The 14423-nt window shown below is 44.3% G+C and overlaps 1 protein-coding gene across 1 annotated transcript in view; it reads left to right on the forward strand.

Moving 5' to 3' along the window:
• PDE9A (phosphodiesterase 9A) overlaps positions 1 to 14423 on the forward strand; it is a 48930-nt gene that overhangs the window by 1138 nt on the left and 33369 nt on the right. The window contains exons 2-4 of the mRNA XM_008497217.2: positions 11574 to 11644; positions 13625 to 13702; positions 14036 to 14079. Coding sequence (XP_008495439.1) covers positions 11574 to 11644; positions 13625 to 13702; positions 14036 to 14079 — 193 coding nt within the window. The remainder of the gene's footprint in view (positions 1 to 11573; positions 11645 to 13624; positions 13703 to 14035; positions 14080 to 14423) is intronic.

Genomic DNA, 14423 nt, shown 5'->3' on the forward strand with positions numbered 1-14423 from the left:
TTGCCCTCCCCTTTCCTGTATGAGTGACCCCAAAAACAACGAAAAGGGAGAGCTGATAAGAGTCCCGTCCCACCACGCACACCTCCATTGCCCACGGTCTCCTCCACCACTGCCCTGGAGACCACCGCAACTTCCAGAGTCCTGTCCTCAGAGAATCCAAATCTGTGCCAGGTTTCCCGGGGCAGGATGCTCCTCATCCTCCATCTCTAGGGCTCAGGAGTGATGGTGATCCCTCTGCCACCACAGGCTCCACCGTAACAGGAGCATGCTGGCTCTGTGGAGCTGAAGGCACAGCTTCTCGTCTGTTTGGGCTTATGAGTTGGTTGCCTGGTGGCCACCCAGAAGCAAAGCTTGTACGGATCCCCCAGGCACCTCTATTGTTCACCACAGAAAATGTTTTGGTATTTTGAAAAGGTGGTGAGTGATTCCAAAGACATTGATAAAGCACATAATTTATCATGTACTCTTTTTTTTAAATGGCATTTTTCTGGAAAGTCTCTGGAGAGTACTTTTCACAGTAAAAAAAAACAACAACAAAAAAACCAGGAGCACAATTACATGAGCAAGCAACTGCAAACTTAACAGGCAATATTAAGGGCTATGGGGTTTTTTTTCTCAGTAAACATTCTCTATATCTTTTGTGAGATGTGAAATTCCATACGTGCAACATTTGGAAGGATCCTTGCAGTAAAAATGCCACATAAATGGGGTTCACCCTGAGGTAAGCAGGGCATATCTCAGATTCTCATGCCTCCTCAAGTAACATCATTAGAAAGAAAAAATAAAAGCAACCCTTAATCTTCCAAGGAATGCAATATTGGAGGCTTCTAAAGGGAACTCATTAAATCAATGCTAAGCTACTCATCAACCCAGTAATGAGGTATGAGCTTCATTATAGGAGCACTTGTTGAGTTTGAAAGGGCTCAGCTCCGATTTGCAGCTGGCTTGCTGGACATGGCGGAGTTGTGCAGTAGAAGTGAGCACCCTATGATAGCACAGCTGTGATGGTAATTGTTCACAGGGAGTTTTGCTTTTCCACAGCACCATCCTGAATTCCTACCAGTATAGCCGCAGGGCACGCTACTGAGTTTGAGAGAAGTTGTTTTGCCTGGACACTGGGGTAAATGAAGGGACACACCAAGCTTGAGAGCAGCATGCCACCTCCCTCCAGCAACCTGAGGCTTGCAGATGAGCACTTGAAAGGGCTCTGCAGCAGGAGTGTCGAATTTAGCAAAGTAGGTTTGTGTGTCAGCAGGTCCCAGGGGGCACAGCAGGGAGGGAAAAGGGATGCGGCAATGGTCGGAGGAAAGTTCTGGCTTTGATACTCTTCCCGGTGGCTGTTGAAACAGAATTGCAAACACCATCCGCAGGGGTTGAATGCAGGACTGAGCCTTAGGCCAGCCCTGTCCCTGAGAGAGGGCTGAGCTCCTCACCTGCAACGCCAGTGAATCGAACACCCAGGTGTTCTGTAGCTTCCTCTGGGTGTCTGGGAGCAGAGGGGAGCACAGCCCAGTGCTGCTGTGCATCACTCCTACACTGCCCTAGTCCCTCACCTCCATAGCTTCCTCAGCTTCTGCCCTTTCATGTCAGCCCCATCCTGCCTGCACCTGCAAAGGCTCCTGGTTGTTTGTCACAGTGTGATAAAATGAACTTTCAGAGGCATTGGTAGTTGTAAAATAGTCTTCACCAAAGGTGATGGCAGGGACAGGCTCTCCTCCAGTGGGCAGAGCTGACTGAGCATCTCCCTGTGCTGGAGCAGCAAGTGTTCTGCTTTGTGAGGGACATGAGATGACCCCCCCTGGCCCAGCAAATACCACCTGTGGAATCCCACCGGGCACCTGAGCTCAAGATCCTGGAAAAGGGTGGGATACCAGTAGGTGGCTTCAGGCTGATGGTAGCTGTGTCCAGGTCAGGGGGCAGGGGATGGGTTTGTCCTGTTGAGCAGCCACCCGTTGAGCTGCTGGAGGTAGAGCTGAGCACAGGACAGGTGATGGAGGGGACAGCTGTGCCAGGGCCCCGGGAGAGGGAAGATTAAAGTCTTTGCAGTGTTACAGTCCTGCACCAAACCGGGGCTCTGTGCTTCAAAGAGGTCACTTCTTCTCAGAGCCGATTGAAAAATGAAGTTATAACATAATGCACTTCTTATCCAGTACCTACCTAAAAGGGATGCACGCCTGAGGGAATCAAGCACTACTCAGTTTATTTATTTTTAAAGGATCTTCTTGCCCTGAGACACCCAGAAGTTCATTACCTGCTTGCCTGGACACAAACTCCCTCTGCACTTCATACACACACCCAGGGCTTAGAACACCCATGAAACACATCTGTGTTCCACCCCTGCCACAGCAGGTCTGTGGCCAGGCAAAGGAGAAAACAGCAGCAGGGGAAGAAGCTGTGGACATGTTTTATCCAGGACAAGGTGATCTCGCAGTGCTGCTGTGGATGGGGATTTCTTCGTGTTCCTGCAGTGCCACTGGATGGGCTCAAGCAGCCAAACCCCCAGCCTACCAGTGGAGAAGTCAGAGTTGCTGTGCCAGGGCTAAGCCAAACCCAGGGTCTTATTTTTCTTCATAATGTTATTAACCCTTTGGCTGCATTTTTAAGAAAAATTCCTGTTGAGTCTGCTTCAAATTAACAATCCACCAGCAACAAAATGTTCCCCGGTTCATGCCCAAATTTTTTTTTTCCATGAAGAAACTACTAAGGAACATCTTCTTCTGACCTTTGAGATTTAAATGGTAGCAGAGCCAAAGCAGCCATAGCCTTATTCCCAGGTGGGTGGTTCCATGGCTCTTGTTTTCAAATGTCACCAAGCAGTGGCTTTGTTCACAGAGTAGTAAGGAGTTCATCTGAGAAAAATGCTTAATTTGGGAGGATTTCCATTTCCAGTGTCTTAATCAATATCATATTTGTAACAAGGATGGAAAATCAAAGGAGTACAGAGCCTGAACTAACTGGAAAAAAGAAAAAGCCTCCTGCTTTTGTCAAGGATTCAAGGAAATCACTGAGTGGTATTTTCTTCTTCAGAAACCAAGTGAAGAATTTTGGAGCCATTTTGCTGGTTTACTGAGTCATTCTGGTTGCCAGACAAAAAATTACCTTTTTTTTCTTTTCTTTTTTTTTTTTTTTTTTTTTTTTTTTCCCTCAGAGAAATGTATTGAATTCAACCTTTCTGAGTGTCTACTGTACTGACCTAAGGAGGAGAACACCAAGCCATCCACAATCATCGTTGCTCTTGGTCTAAAGTCCACAATGAACAGAACAAAGCTAAAGCCACATTTTGGTGCTGTGGTTATCACACAAAAAAGTCAGAGCATAGGAATTGTTTCTGTCATCTGGGCTTTTCATTTTAATTAGAGCAACAGCAACTGTGGTATAAATGCCTGGACTACAGAAACCCCCACAGATTTTTCCCAAACTTGCCATGCTATTTTTAACATGCCAAACTAGATTCAGATTAAAAACAAAACACAGCAGAAAAATAATGGCACGATGATCAGTTCAAGACAATGAAATACTTTTGCATCCCCGTGACACTTGGCACAGCAGGACAAGCATGCTCTGCAGTGCCTGTGGACCCAATTCCCTGTCTGGAACAGCGATTTAGGGTGACAGCCTTTTAGCTGTTGAGTATTGAAGGCAGTGTTCTGAGGGGTGTTCTCAGGCAGTCAGGATGTGGCCACTCTGCTTGGTTGATGTTTTGCAGGTTCTTCCAGAACTTGGACACACCAGTGTCATAAACCTGCTTTAGTGCACTGAGGCATAAATATGTTTTTTTGTGGGATCAAGGCCATTTTCTTAGTGCTGGCAGATCTCTGTGGGAGAGGGAAGGTGCAAAGTAGCACAGCCTGAGCCTGGCCAGTCATCTTGGCTAACCTTGTCTCTCCAGTTTCTGCTGCCCTCGTGAATTCAAAAGTGGCTGCTGGATGTTCTTGTTGTAAAGCAGCAAGAAATGAACAGCAGGTTCCTAAAAATCCATTACGTTACAGCATATAAACAATTTAGACAGTAAAATGTTTTAAAACCGTGCTTTTAAAAAGTCCAAGAAAAGGTCATGCTTGAGGCCTCTACTATTCCCAAGTAAGTGCTCCTCAGCAGATTTAAGGGGACAAATAATAATTCCAGCACAGGACTGCAGTGTAGCTCCATCAGTACCCATCACCCAGAAAGGCTTGTTTACTGGTCTTTATCTTTCTGAAGTCACAGGCACTCTATTACATTCACCACATTTTAAGCTTACCTTAGACAAGACAAAGTGTAGGTCTAGCACACTACCTATGGATTTTGACAAGCCAACAACTTATGCTGCTCACATATGAACTCTTTTGGCTTAATACAAAAAAGGCAAAACCATTTTCTTTCTATCACTTTTCAAGTGAACTTAATTCTAAAGATGCAACTTGGACTTTCACTTGCCTCTCATCACACTTGGTTTTCCTTACTCCATTAACTCCTTCTGACAGTCCTATCTGGCCGTTCCTATCAAGCATGTTGTAACGTCAGATGTTAATCATGTGAGTAATTTTGAAACAAGCAGCCTATCTTCACTCATATTTAGTGAGGACATTTGGTGCTAAAGCATCCTTATTATCCAGTTTACAGCACATTTCGAGCCTAATGCATTATTGTGCTACAGGGTTAATTGCACTTAGTACTCCATCAGCAGCAACTGTGCTCACTTTTTCTGTTAAGAAAAGCCAGAGTGTAGACATTTCTGTTATTTGTCATAGGTTTAATTACTTTTAAGTTTGCTGCAGAAAATAAGATACTTTCATCTCAGTGTCTAAAATCATCCTGGCTATATTCTGCCATTGATCATTAGTACTGAAAGACTGAATATTAGCAATATGCCCCTCAGTAAAGTCAGCAAGTTGCACAAGGCTCTCTTCAATGTAACCTCACTTCTTCTATGAGCCCAAATAACTCTAAAAAGTAACAAGAATCTTCCTTGGTCTGTAGTGAGCCAACCTCTGCCCTACTGTCCCTCTCAGTTGAATCTGTCCCCAGCAGTCACATGTGTGAGTGTATCGTGGACATTTTGTCTTTCTTGAAAAGGGAAAAATCTCTTTCCCCATAGTTCAAGGATGTTACAAGGATGGGAACTGTGACTTAACTGTAAAACCATGAGCCTTGGGATTCTGATACACCAGCTTTGTCTGGTGGCTCCTGTTTCACATTTTAGGTTAATGTATGTAATTAGGAAATCAGTAGGATTCACCCCACTGAACCGTTTTAACCATAGCCATCTAAAAGTTAGTGATGAGTGTTCCAAGCTCACAGGTTCCCCCTTAATCACTTGGGAGGCAGGTGTTACCTCTAGAGGATGATTTATCCCATCTAAAACTGGGTTTCAGGGGCACGTGGGTTGATTTGTCCTTCAGAAGTTGTCCTCTTTCTCTGCTGGCAGGAGAGGAAGTCTAGCAGAGCAACATGTATGGGATGCCAAACTCGTAGTTGGTCCAAGTTCCATCAAACCCCCCCCATATGTTTCACCTGGATGTCCTGTTGAAATAAATGCTGTCAAGCCACGTGGCTTCCACTATGAATAAGCAAGACTGTAGAGCTCCAGCAATGGGAAGTAAAACATCTCACCATGTTTGTCACCCTCTAACAGAAGCAGTGTCTGAAGAGCTCAGGGGAACTTTTTGGGTTTGCTCAGACTCTCAGCTGAGGGCTCTCGTGTTTTCTTCCCCACGCTTGCACATGCACTTATTATCTTTTCTTCTCTTAGAGAAGCTCCTACTGCATCTAACAGATGGCAAATCAGCATGCTATTTTTAATACTGCCCAACATTTGGAGCTAGGATAAATGGAGTGGTTTTCCAAATATCAGCTGTTAATTAGTGGGAGAAATAAAAAAATTGACAGAGAGTTTGGTTATAGCTGGGCTTGTGCTATGCTTGCACCTGGATTTAAAGAATGACAAACCTGCAAAATGTTTAGATGTGGGATTTTATGTATGGTTTCTGCTGGATATTGGGACCTCTTAATGATAGGTAATTTATTGTTGTTTTTTGGGAAGACCTATTTGCTTACACATTTAGAAATGGGGAATCCTTCTGGTGATTTCTACAGAGTAGTATCTAAAAATTCTGGTTCTTTCTTCATTTTCATATGGATAACAAAGGCCACTGGGAGACAGGGAAAATCACAATGAAAAATTTCACATTAGCCTCCTGCCTTAGCAATTCAGAAATCCTCTGTGAAAGATGCTGTTTCAGAAGCAGCAACAATTTTCTCAGTCCCTGCAAGGTACATTACCTGAGCTTGATACACTCTTCTCCAGTGTCTTTAGTGCAAGATTGTGATTTTGGATTGTTTTGACTCCGTGCTTTCAGCCCTGACTCTGAACATTGCTTGCTGAGTTGAAAGAAAGACATCAACATATGCCTAAAGTCTTGAACACAGCAGGCAGAGACCATCAGAATGAAGTAGGACTGGAAACTGAGGGTACACGTGCTTTGAAAAGATTTTTGCATTATTTATTTAGGACATCTACTAGGGTAAAAAAACCAAACCAAACCAAACCAACAACAACAACAAAAAAAAAACCAAAATAAAACAAAAAAAAAAGCACAACAAAAAGAAAACCAAACCCCCAAAAAATTCTTGGAAGACAACCCACTTACCAACTGCAGATCAGAGCAGGATAACATTCTGAACAGGGTTTGCAGTTTACAGAGGATTAGCTGTTCTGAGTATCAAATATAGAACAGAAATTGGATTTGTAGGCTGTGTTTTCACCCTTCCTGAAAGCACAATATAATGTGATTAGTTGTAAGTCAGTAGGTTGCAGAGTGTATGTATGCACAGTGGTCCCTTAGAAGCGTCTCCATCACAGTCCTCAATACTGAACTGCTCCTTTGAGTGGGAAAGCCAGCCAGAATAGCAGGGCTCTTAATCCCTGCTCTTTCTGAGAGGGCTTTTAAAATCCTTGTCCTTGACTGCAGGTGGATACTATGGATTAAGAGACAATGGCTCCTTATTTCAGAAATGTTTTAGAAAATGCAGAACTGTGTCCCAGAAAGAAACCAGTCCCACAGAAGTGAGCTCTGGGCCAGGACCTAGGCATCTCCATTGAGTTATGCTGTCCTACTTTACAGACACAGCTTCATCAAAACATTATTTCCACTCCAAAAACCCTCAGTTATTATTCATTCTGGTCCACCCCCCCCCCCCACCTTTGCTTCACATGACTTTCAAAGTCAGACAGGCAAGCATTCCCCACTTAAATCAGACAGCTACTTCTTGGTCTTGATGGATACTCATTGAAATGATCAAGCTAAGCATTCAGAGTAACTAGTTTTCCTGTCATTTTCTTTTCTGCACATGGTAGAAGTTTTGCTAAAAGTAAGAAGGACAGAAATATGAAAAAATATTAACTCTCAAAGGGGAAAAAAGAATTGCTTACAGATGCTGCATCGCTTTTGAGCAATCCATTCTTTTTGTCCTGGCACAAATCCAAGGGAAATGCAATTAACAGGGTTTGTATGTGGCTGATTCTCTTCATGGCATTTAGTCATCAATCTGCAAGCTGAAGCAGAGGCCTCTCTGTCCCTTTTTCCATGTGGTGTATAGCCTCTGTGACTCTGCTTACACAATTTTGGCTCTGCATTTGCTTTTAGAAATAACACTGGCAGCTGAGTGTCTTATGTTGACCAGCCTTGCAGGAGACTCCTGCACCATATTGGAGTCTCTGTGTCCACTCTTTCTTGCAGGAGGTGTGTTTAGGACCTTTATTCCTGGCTCTTTTGGGCTGTGCTGACCTGTGTGACTCTGTACTTTTTTCGACATGGATTAGAGGGGACCCTCTCTGTGCCTTATATGTGGATGATCTTAGCCCACCAGCACAGCTGTAAAAACTGCTGTGGTTTCCTGCCTTTGGCCTCTTCTGTGTTCCATAGCAAGGTCTCAGAGCTGTCCTAAGCAGTGATTTCTTCCAGCACCAGGCATGAGTGCAAGGAGTGAGGTGCTGCGAGACACATCACAGCAGAGGTTTCCCACCCAGACATAAGCAACATGATGATAGTGGATCAGAGACAGCTGAGACAGATTTGAAGGGAAATGAAGTCTCTCAGTGCTGACTAGGGGTCTGAAACAGTGCCAGAAAATTACCATCATGGAGACCCAAGTTTAACAGCAATGGCTTCAGGACTTCTGCCCAAGCAAAGACACCTTCACAGGACTGGGTAGGATGCTCACTTCTGCAGTTAGTGCCAACAGGGCTGCCTATCCTCAAAGCTGCAGGTCAACATTCTCCCCTGGTCACAGGAGAGACCATGTGTCCCAGATGGCTGATATATGATTGCAACCCCCGTGTCACTATAATGTCCCTGCAATGGTAATGGACTTTAGGCAAATAGGATTCCTATGCTGTGCTGGAGCCATCAATACACAGTGCTGTTCTCCCATCACTCCAAAAATACATTCCAACCATACTCCATCAGCTCAACTGACATTAGCTGTATTTGGAACAGAAACCTGCAGGCAATATTAGGAACAATTACATATTGCTGAGAAGTGTCTGAAGCTGGCTGGGGTTTTTTAGGACAGAAGGGAGCTGATCAGAAAAGCTCAGCAGGCTGCAGTAGAAGACTTCAGTAGCATATACACTTTGACTAAAAAAACCCAAACAGCTGAGGACAGCCGTCCCAAGATGAGTATCAAAGTGCAGTGAGTGATTCACAAATCCAGTTTCAGCAAACTTAAGTAAAAAATTCCAAGTATGGAAAGCTAAAAAATATGTCTGGAGACAGATCATGATCTAGTGTCTACAGCCTTTGTTTTGCTTCCCACTCTCTCACTATTACCTTGAGTAAAAGAAAGCATTAAAATTCATCTTTTTTATACTGAAAGCTCCTGCTGCTTTCTGTGAGTCAGGGCAGCTTTCTTACCTTGAATGTTTTTTACTTTTTTTTTTTTTAATTTTTTTTTTTAATCTTTCCCTCTCTTATCTGTCCCGGTCAATAATAATTGATTTCCAGAATAAGAAACCTCAATACCTGAAATAGCACTCCTGGCACATCACAGGCCTTCACCCTTTGTTCAGTTGCAATTAGCATCATCTCCTCAGTTACTGCATGTACCAGTTGCTGTATCCTCCAATACTCTGTCAGACAATTTTAGCAGCTATCACTCAGTAGGACAGTCAAGCATTCTGGTAGGAGCTGGATTCTAGCCCTATCTGAACTCAACTGGCTATGTTTTATTGCTTTGATTGCTGCTGTATTTTAATAACCAAGGGTCAATCACTGAGCAAAACAGGCTTTTAAAACACACCCAAGCATTAATCCCACCCCTTTTTCCTGTTACCATTTACTAACTACCTCAGTAATCAAGTGCTCTGATGGTCTAGAAAGTAAAGATACTGCCTGGTGTGATCTCATCCGGGCTGGAAAATGGGGAAGGTGGATGTGCATGCATATATCAGTCATAGCCACCTCTTAAAGTGGTCAATATTACTTTCAACCACAAAACACCTAACACTTCACTCAAGAGTAAGAGGACTTCTCACCACTAGTGAAAACTGAGGTTTGAAGCCTTACTTCAGCATCAGCTTGACTGTTGCCAGGCACAAGACTTGGGCAGACTGGCCAGATCTTGCTGGTTTGTCCTGAATCTTCCAGTACTTCCAACTCATAATGTCCCCATCCCTAGAAGTTTTTAAGGCCAGGTGGGATGGAGCTTTGAGCAATGTTGTCTAGTGGGAGGTGTCCCTGCCCACTGCAAAGGGGTTGGAACGAGATGATCTTTAAGGCCCTTTCCAACCCAAAGCATTCTATGATTAGCAGCTCCTCACTCCTCAATTAGATGATCCTTGCTCCACAGCATCCCTCCAGCTATTCCATGGCCTTGCCAGCTCCTGTGCCAGAGGTCTGGGTCAGCACCACTCGACACCTGCAGTGAGACATTTCCCCTGGAGCCTGAAAGGCACTGTAGGAAAGGCACATGGGAACCATGTTAGTGCAGCCCTATTACATTTTAGGAATTAAAGCACTCAAAGGCTGAGGCTTTTGGAGAGAGGTTGCAGGCTTAATTAACTCCTGGCACCTGTGGCTTGCAGAAGAGTCCTTAATTAGGTGATGACAAGCTGTTTTTCCAGAACAGTCTTTGCCTCACAGAACACATGGTGCCTGCTCAGCTGACCAGCTCCACGGAGGGAGGGTGGTGGAGGAACCACTGCCCCTGCTGCCCCACAGCCCCTGCTGCCCCATAGCCCCTGCCTCCTCCTGGCCACACAAGGCAAGGTGTCAGAGACAAGCCACTGGAAGGCCATCCCAGGTGACATGTTCCTCATTTTCTGGGTCACCAGCCTTGAGACTGATTTGCAGGAGTCCACATCCCCTGCACTCCCAGTGGAGAACAATAGAAACTGTGCCTGAGAATGTGGGATGACAGGGGTGGCTGAGGGGTGGGGTGAAAAAAAAGAGTTTCCTGTGAGACGCCCACAAGGAGTGGAGACTTTTGACTTCAATTTCCCTCTGCCTCAGACCAGAGGCAAAAATATCACTTTCTTGCTCCTCCTGAGTTTTGCCATTAGGTTCCCCCAAATCCCATTGAGCTGCTGCACAAGAGGCTCTGTGACTATTTCTTCTTCAGAGGCCTGAGGAAGCCAAGCTCCAGCACTAGCCAGGGAAGTGGTCCTGATCCACACCAGCACCTACCCCTGCTCCAGTCCCACCACTGACTCTTGTTCCTGTCTTTGAGAAGGTGAACCAGACCTGAATGCAGCAGGGCATTTTATTTCCACAGCAGTTTCAATGTCTCCACACCATATTCAGCAGAAGGAACACAGAGAGCCATTCTGCCCTCTACTCCAGCTTCAGAAGAATTTCTCAACCAGGGGTGACCATCACCTGCCCTGATGGACACGGGATCCTTGGGGGAAACTGTGGCATGGGAGGCCACATGATAACAGGGGTCAAGAGGACATTGTGCTGCTCAACCTCTCTTCTCTGCACAGATGCTTCCTGGCTTGTGTGGAAAGGCAGGGGGATGAAGGGTGTTCAGGGGCATGAGAAGTTAACAGTGGCAAATTTTGTAATCCAGGGTCCGAGCTCTGACCTAACAGAAGGAATGATGCATCCTGCTAGACTGTGGGAAATTTGGCACAGCTTATGGGGAAAAAAAAATCCCTGTTCTGTATAAAGCTAGCTTAAGTTGTTGTAGTGAAAAAAGCAGTGTTCTTTTAAACTATCAAAGCACCTCCTCAAATCTGGACTGTTTTCTTCGTAAATCTTACACCCTTAGATTTGCAGTTGTTATCATCCCGCAGCAGTACTGCATTATGGGATACCTTCTGCTCGCTGTTCACATACTTTATTGTTCTGCTTCCAAACAGCACAATTAGGTCTCCAGAGCTTGGTTGCTTTATCAAAAAATGCACCCATATTAAACATGAGTAGAGTAATATTCCAGCTCACAAGTCAAATCAGATAATTGAAGCAGTAGGATGAGGCTTAAAATTAGTCCAGTTCAGCCTGAATAGAGTTCATATCTCACTGGGAACTAAATGTCCTTTCTCTCCTTTGTCCTCTTTTATTTTTTTCCCCTGCTGCTGTTTGGTTTGGAAGGTGATCTTTAGTAAATATTGCAACTCCAAAGACATCATGGACCTCTTCTGCATTGCAACAGGGTTACCAAGGTAGGTGTCTCTCTTTTCAGTTGTGACATTAATTTCACTTTTGTTCTTTTACTGCTGTGGAGAATTTAAAGACAGACCTCAAATGATTAATTTATCTGCTATTCAGGCTTCTCTCATTCTCGTCTATGGAAGAAGAAATTGGGGCAACCCAATTGCTCTGGCAACCACTGAGCCACTTCAGTACCAGCTGCACCTGAGGAACAGAGGGGGATAGAGTAGAACAGAAGAGATGCAGTCTGAAAAACAAAAGCAAATGCAGAAGCCCATCCCTGAGTGCACAGGGGCTGTATGCACCTACCACTTATACCTCAGCACTATATTCTTGCCCTTATCTACTGACACAAAACCATATGTTTAAAACCTAGTTTTTATTGGCAAAAATGAGGACAATGAGAAGCTTTGCCACTAGGTGATAAGCTTTCTATTTAGATACAGTACAATCTAATTCCAGGTATGGAGCAATCAAAGACAAAATGTCCCAGCAGAACCATTTTACGCACATAAAAATCCCCAAATCCACTGCCCAGGCCAAGTATTTCCTAATTCATGCTGTCCTGCAAAGTCCATGCAACTCTCCTGCTGTAATTCCCTGTAGGGTTTGTTCCTCTTACCTAGAAAACAGAATCCAATTTAAACCTCTGTGTTGAGAGGGATCCAGGATCAGGTGTAGGTCTGTGTCAGGATGGGTGAGGCTGGTGCATAGAATCATAGAATTTTCAGGGTTAGAAGGGACCTTTAAGATCATCCACTTCTAACCCCCTTGCCATGGGCAGGGACACCTCCCACTAGATCAGGTTGCTCAGAGCCCTCTCCAGCCTGGCCTTAAAAACTTCCAGGGATGGGGCTTCCACCACCTCTCTGGGCAACCTGTGCCAGTGTCTCACCACCCTCATGGTGAAGAACTTCTTCCTAACTTCCAATCTAAATCTCCCCTCCTCTAGTCTGAATCCATGGTAGAGGGGAACATGGTGCTTCTGCATGATACCCAGATCCTTCTGCACCACCTGCCCAGGGGTAGGGAAACTCTTTAGTCACATCTAGAAGGGAGAATCTGCTGTCTGCATACAGGACTTGCAATAAGTCATAGTCTTTACTTTTTTACATACAGGTTTATAATGCAGAAAAAGCACAGGAAAAAATAAGAGAGCCTTTAATCATGGGTTTATTGTATGACTCCAGCTCTGATGACTGAAAGATAAAATCGTCTGTATTGACTCAGAATTTGCATAAACTGCTGGACAGAACTAATCTTCTTTGCCATCTATCCTGCCTATTTCTTTCTGTAAGAAGGAAATCTATCTCCTCTCTAAAGAGGTTAGAAACTCTTTTGCCTTATGTCAAATGCTTCCACTCCATCACCCAGAAAACTTTGGTTGGCAGTTTTAGTGATTCATGATTTGGCATTGTTTTTTTCAACAGAAGACTTCTGAAGAATTTTACATTTCAACCAGGCTCCTGAAGCCAAAGTAAACCTACAAGGTTTACATCTGAGCCTATGAGATCACACCTAGCACAGTATTAAAAAAAACCCACTCCATATAAAGCAAGGCATTTCTTTTGCTTGTTTTGGTAAAGGAGTAACTAAACAATTTTGAGACATCCATAGCACTGGTAGTCATTTGTATGGCATGAGTCAATACAGAGCTGCTGAGTCAATGTAACACAAAACATAGCTTTTTAATAGAAATTATTAGTGGATGAGTAAACAGAATATATGAGTTAGCCGGGAGCAAAGTCCGCTCTGAGATCAAAGATGATCACATTTAACATTTTCCCAGAAACCTCTCTGGTAATTGAAATGGGTGAAGCATCAGTGCTCCCCCATCCTGTGCTTTGACCCTTTCTGTACCAATATAAAACAGGTCCAAGCCAGGCCGTGAGGGCTGCTGGACAGAAGATGGCTATGCACCATATGCAGCACCACTGACTTTCAGCCAGCATTTCTAGGTCAAATAAACCTCTTTGAATCATGCTTTTCAGGAACACAACTATCTCCCTTTTGACAGCAGACAATTGTATGGTATCCATTGATCCGACAATGCCTGCAAACACAGAGAGGTAAGCCTTGCTATACAGCCTGCTCTTCAAAAATAATGTCAAGCCCAAGAGAAGGGGTGGTGGTTGCCTGCAGACACCTTTTGTGTGCAGTGGGAGGTGAGCAGCTCCTCAGAGGGAGGGAGATGACTGGAGGAATTGCATGGCTTATGACACTAATACCCACTGCTTTTGAAGGTTTTTGCTTGGTACAAAAGTAGGGGTAGTTGAAGAAAAAATACTGCTTTTAAGTGTTTCATGTAGAACATCTCTTCACATCCCACCTTGTTTGCTGTCAAATGTGAAATACAAACTGCTTTCAGTGTTGCTAACATCAGCCCTCTCTGACTCTTCCAGGTCTCCATACAAAGTGATACCTGTTGCAACTGGGCAGCTCTCAGGTAAAACGACCCTTTTGAACTGAATTTACTAAAGCTCAGTTTGAGAACATTTTGCACAGGGAAAGTATGTGGCTCTGATACAAGAAAGGAAGATGACAGTGTCGTGGTTGTAGCTATGGCAGAATAAGAAGTGTTTGATCACAGTGTTCTGAAGGAAAGCCAAAAGAAAAAAAAACAAAACCAGCCCTCAGATTTCAAAGGATTTGAGGGTGAGGTGGAATGGCAGGGGTCCAAGAGACTTTCACAATTCTTACCTCTGGTCTGACTCAGCACCACTGATGTCCTGGGGAAAGTCTTGCATAGAGCAGTGGTTTTTTTCAGGCAACACAGATGATGTTTGAAAG

This window comes from Calypte anna, chromosome 1 (assembly GCF_003957555.1).
Source record: "Calypte anna isolate BGI_N300 chromosome 1, bCalAnn1_v1.p, whole genome shotgun sequence".
NCBI classification, from domain to species: domain Eukaryota; kingdom Metazoa; phylum Chordata; class Aves; order Apodiformes; family Trochilidae; genus Calypte; species Calypte anna.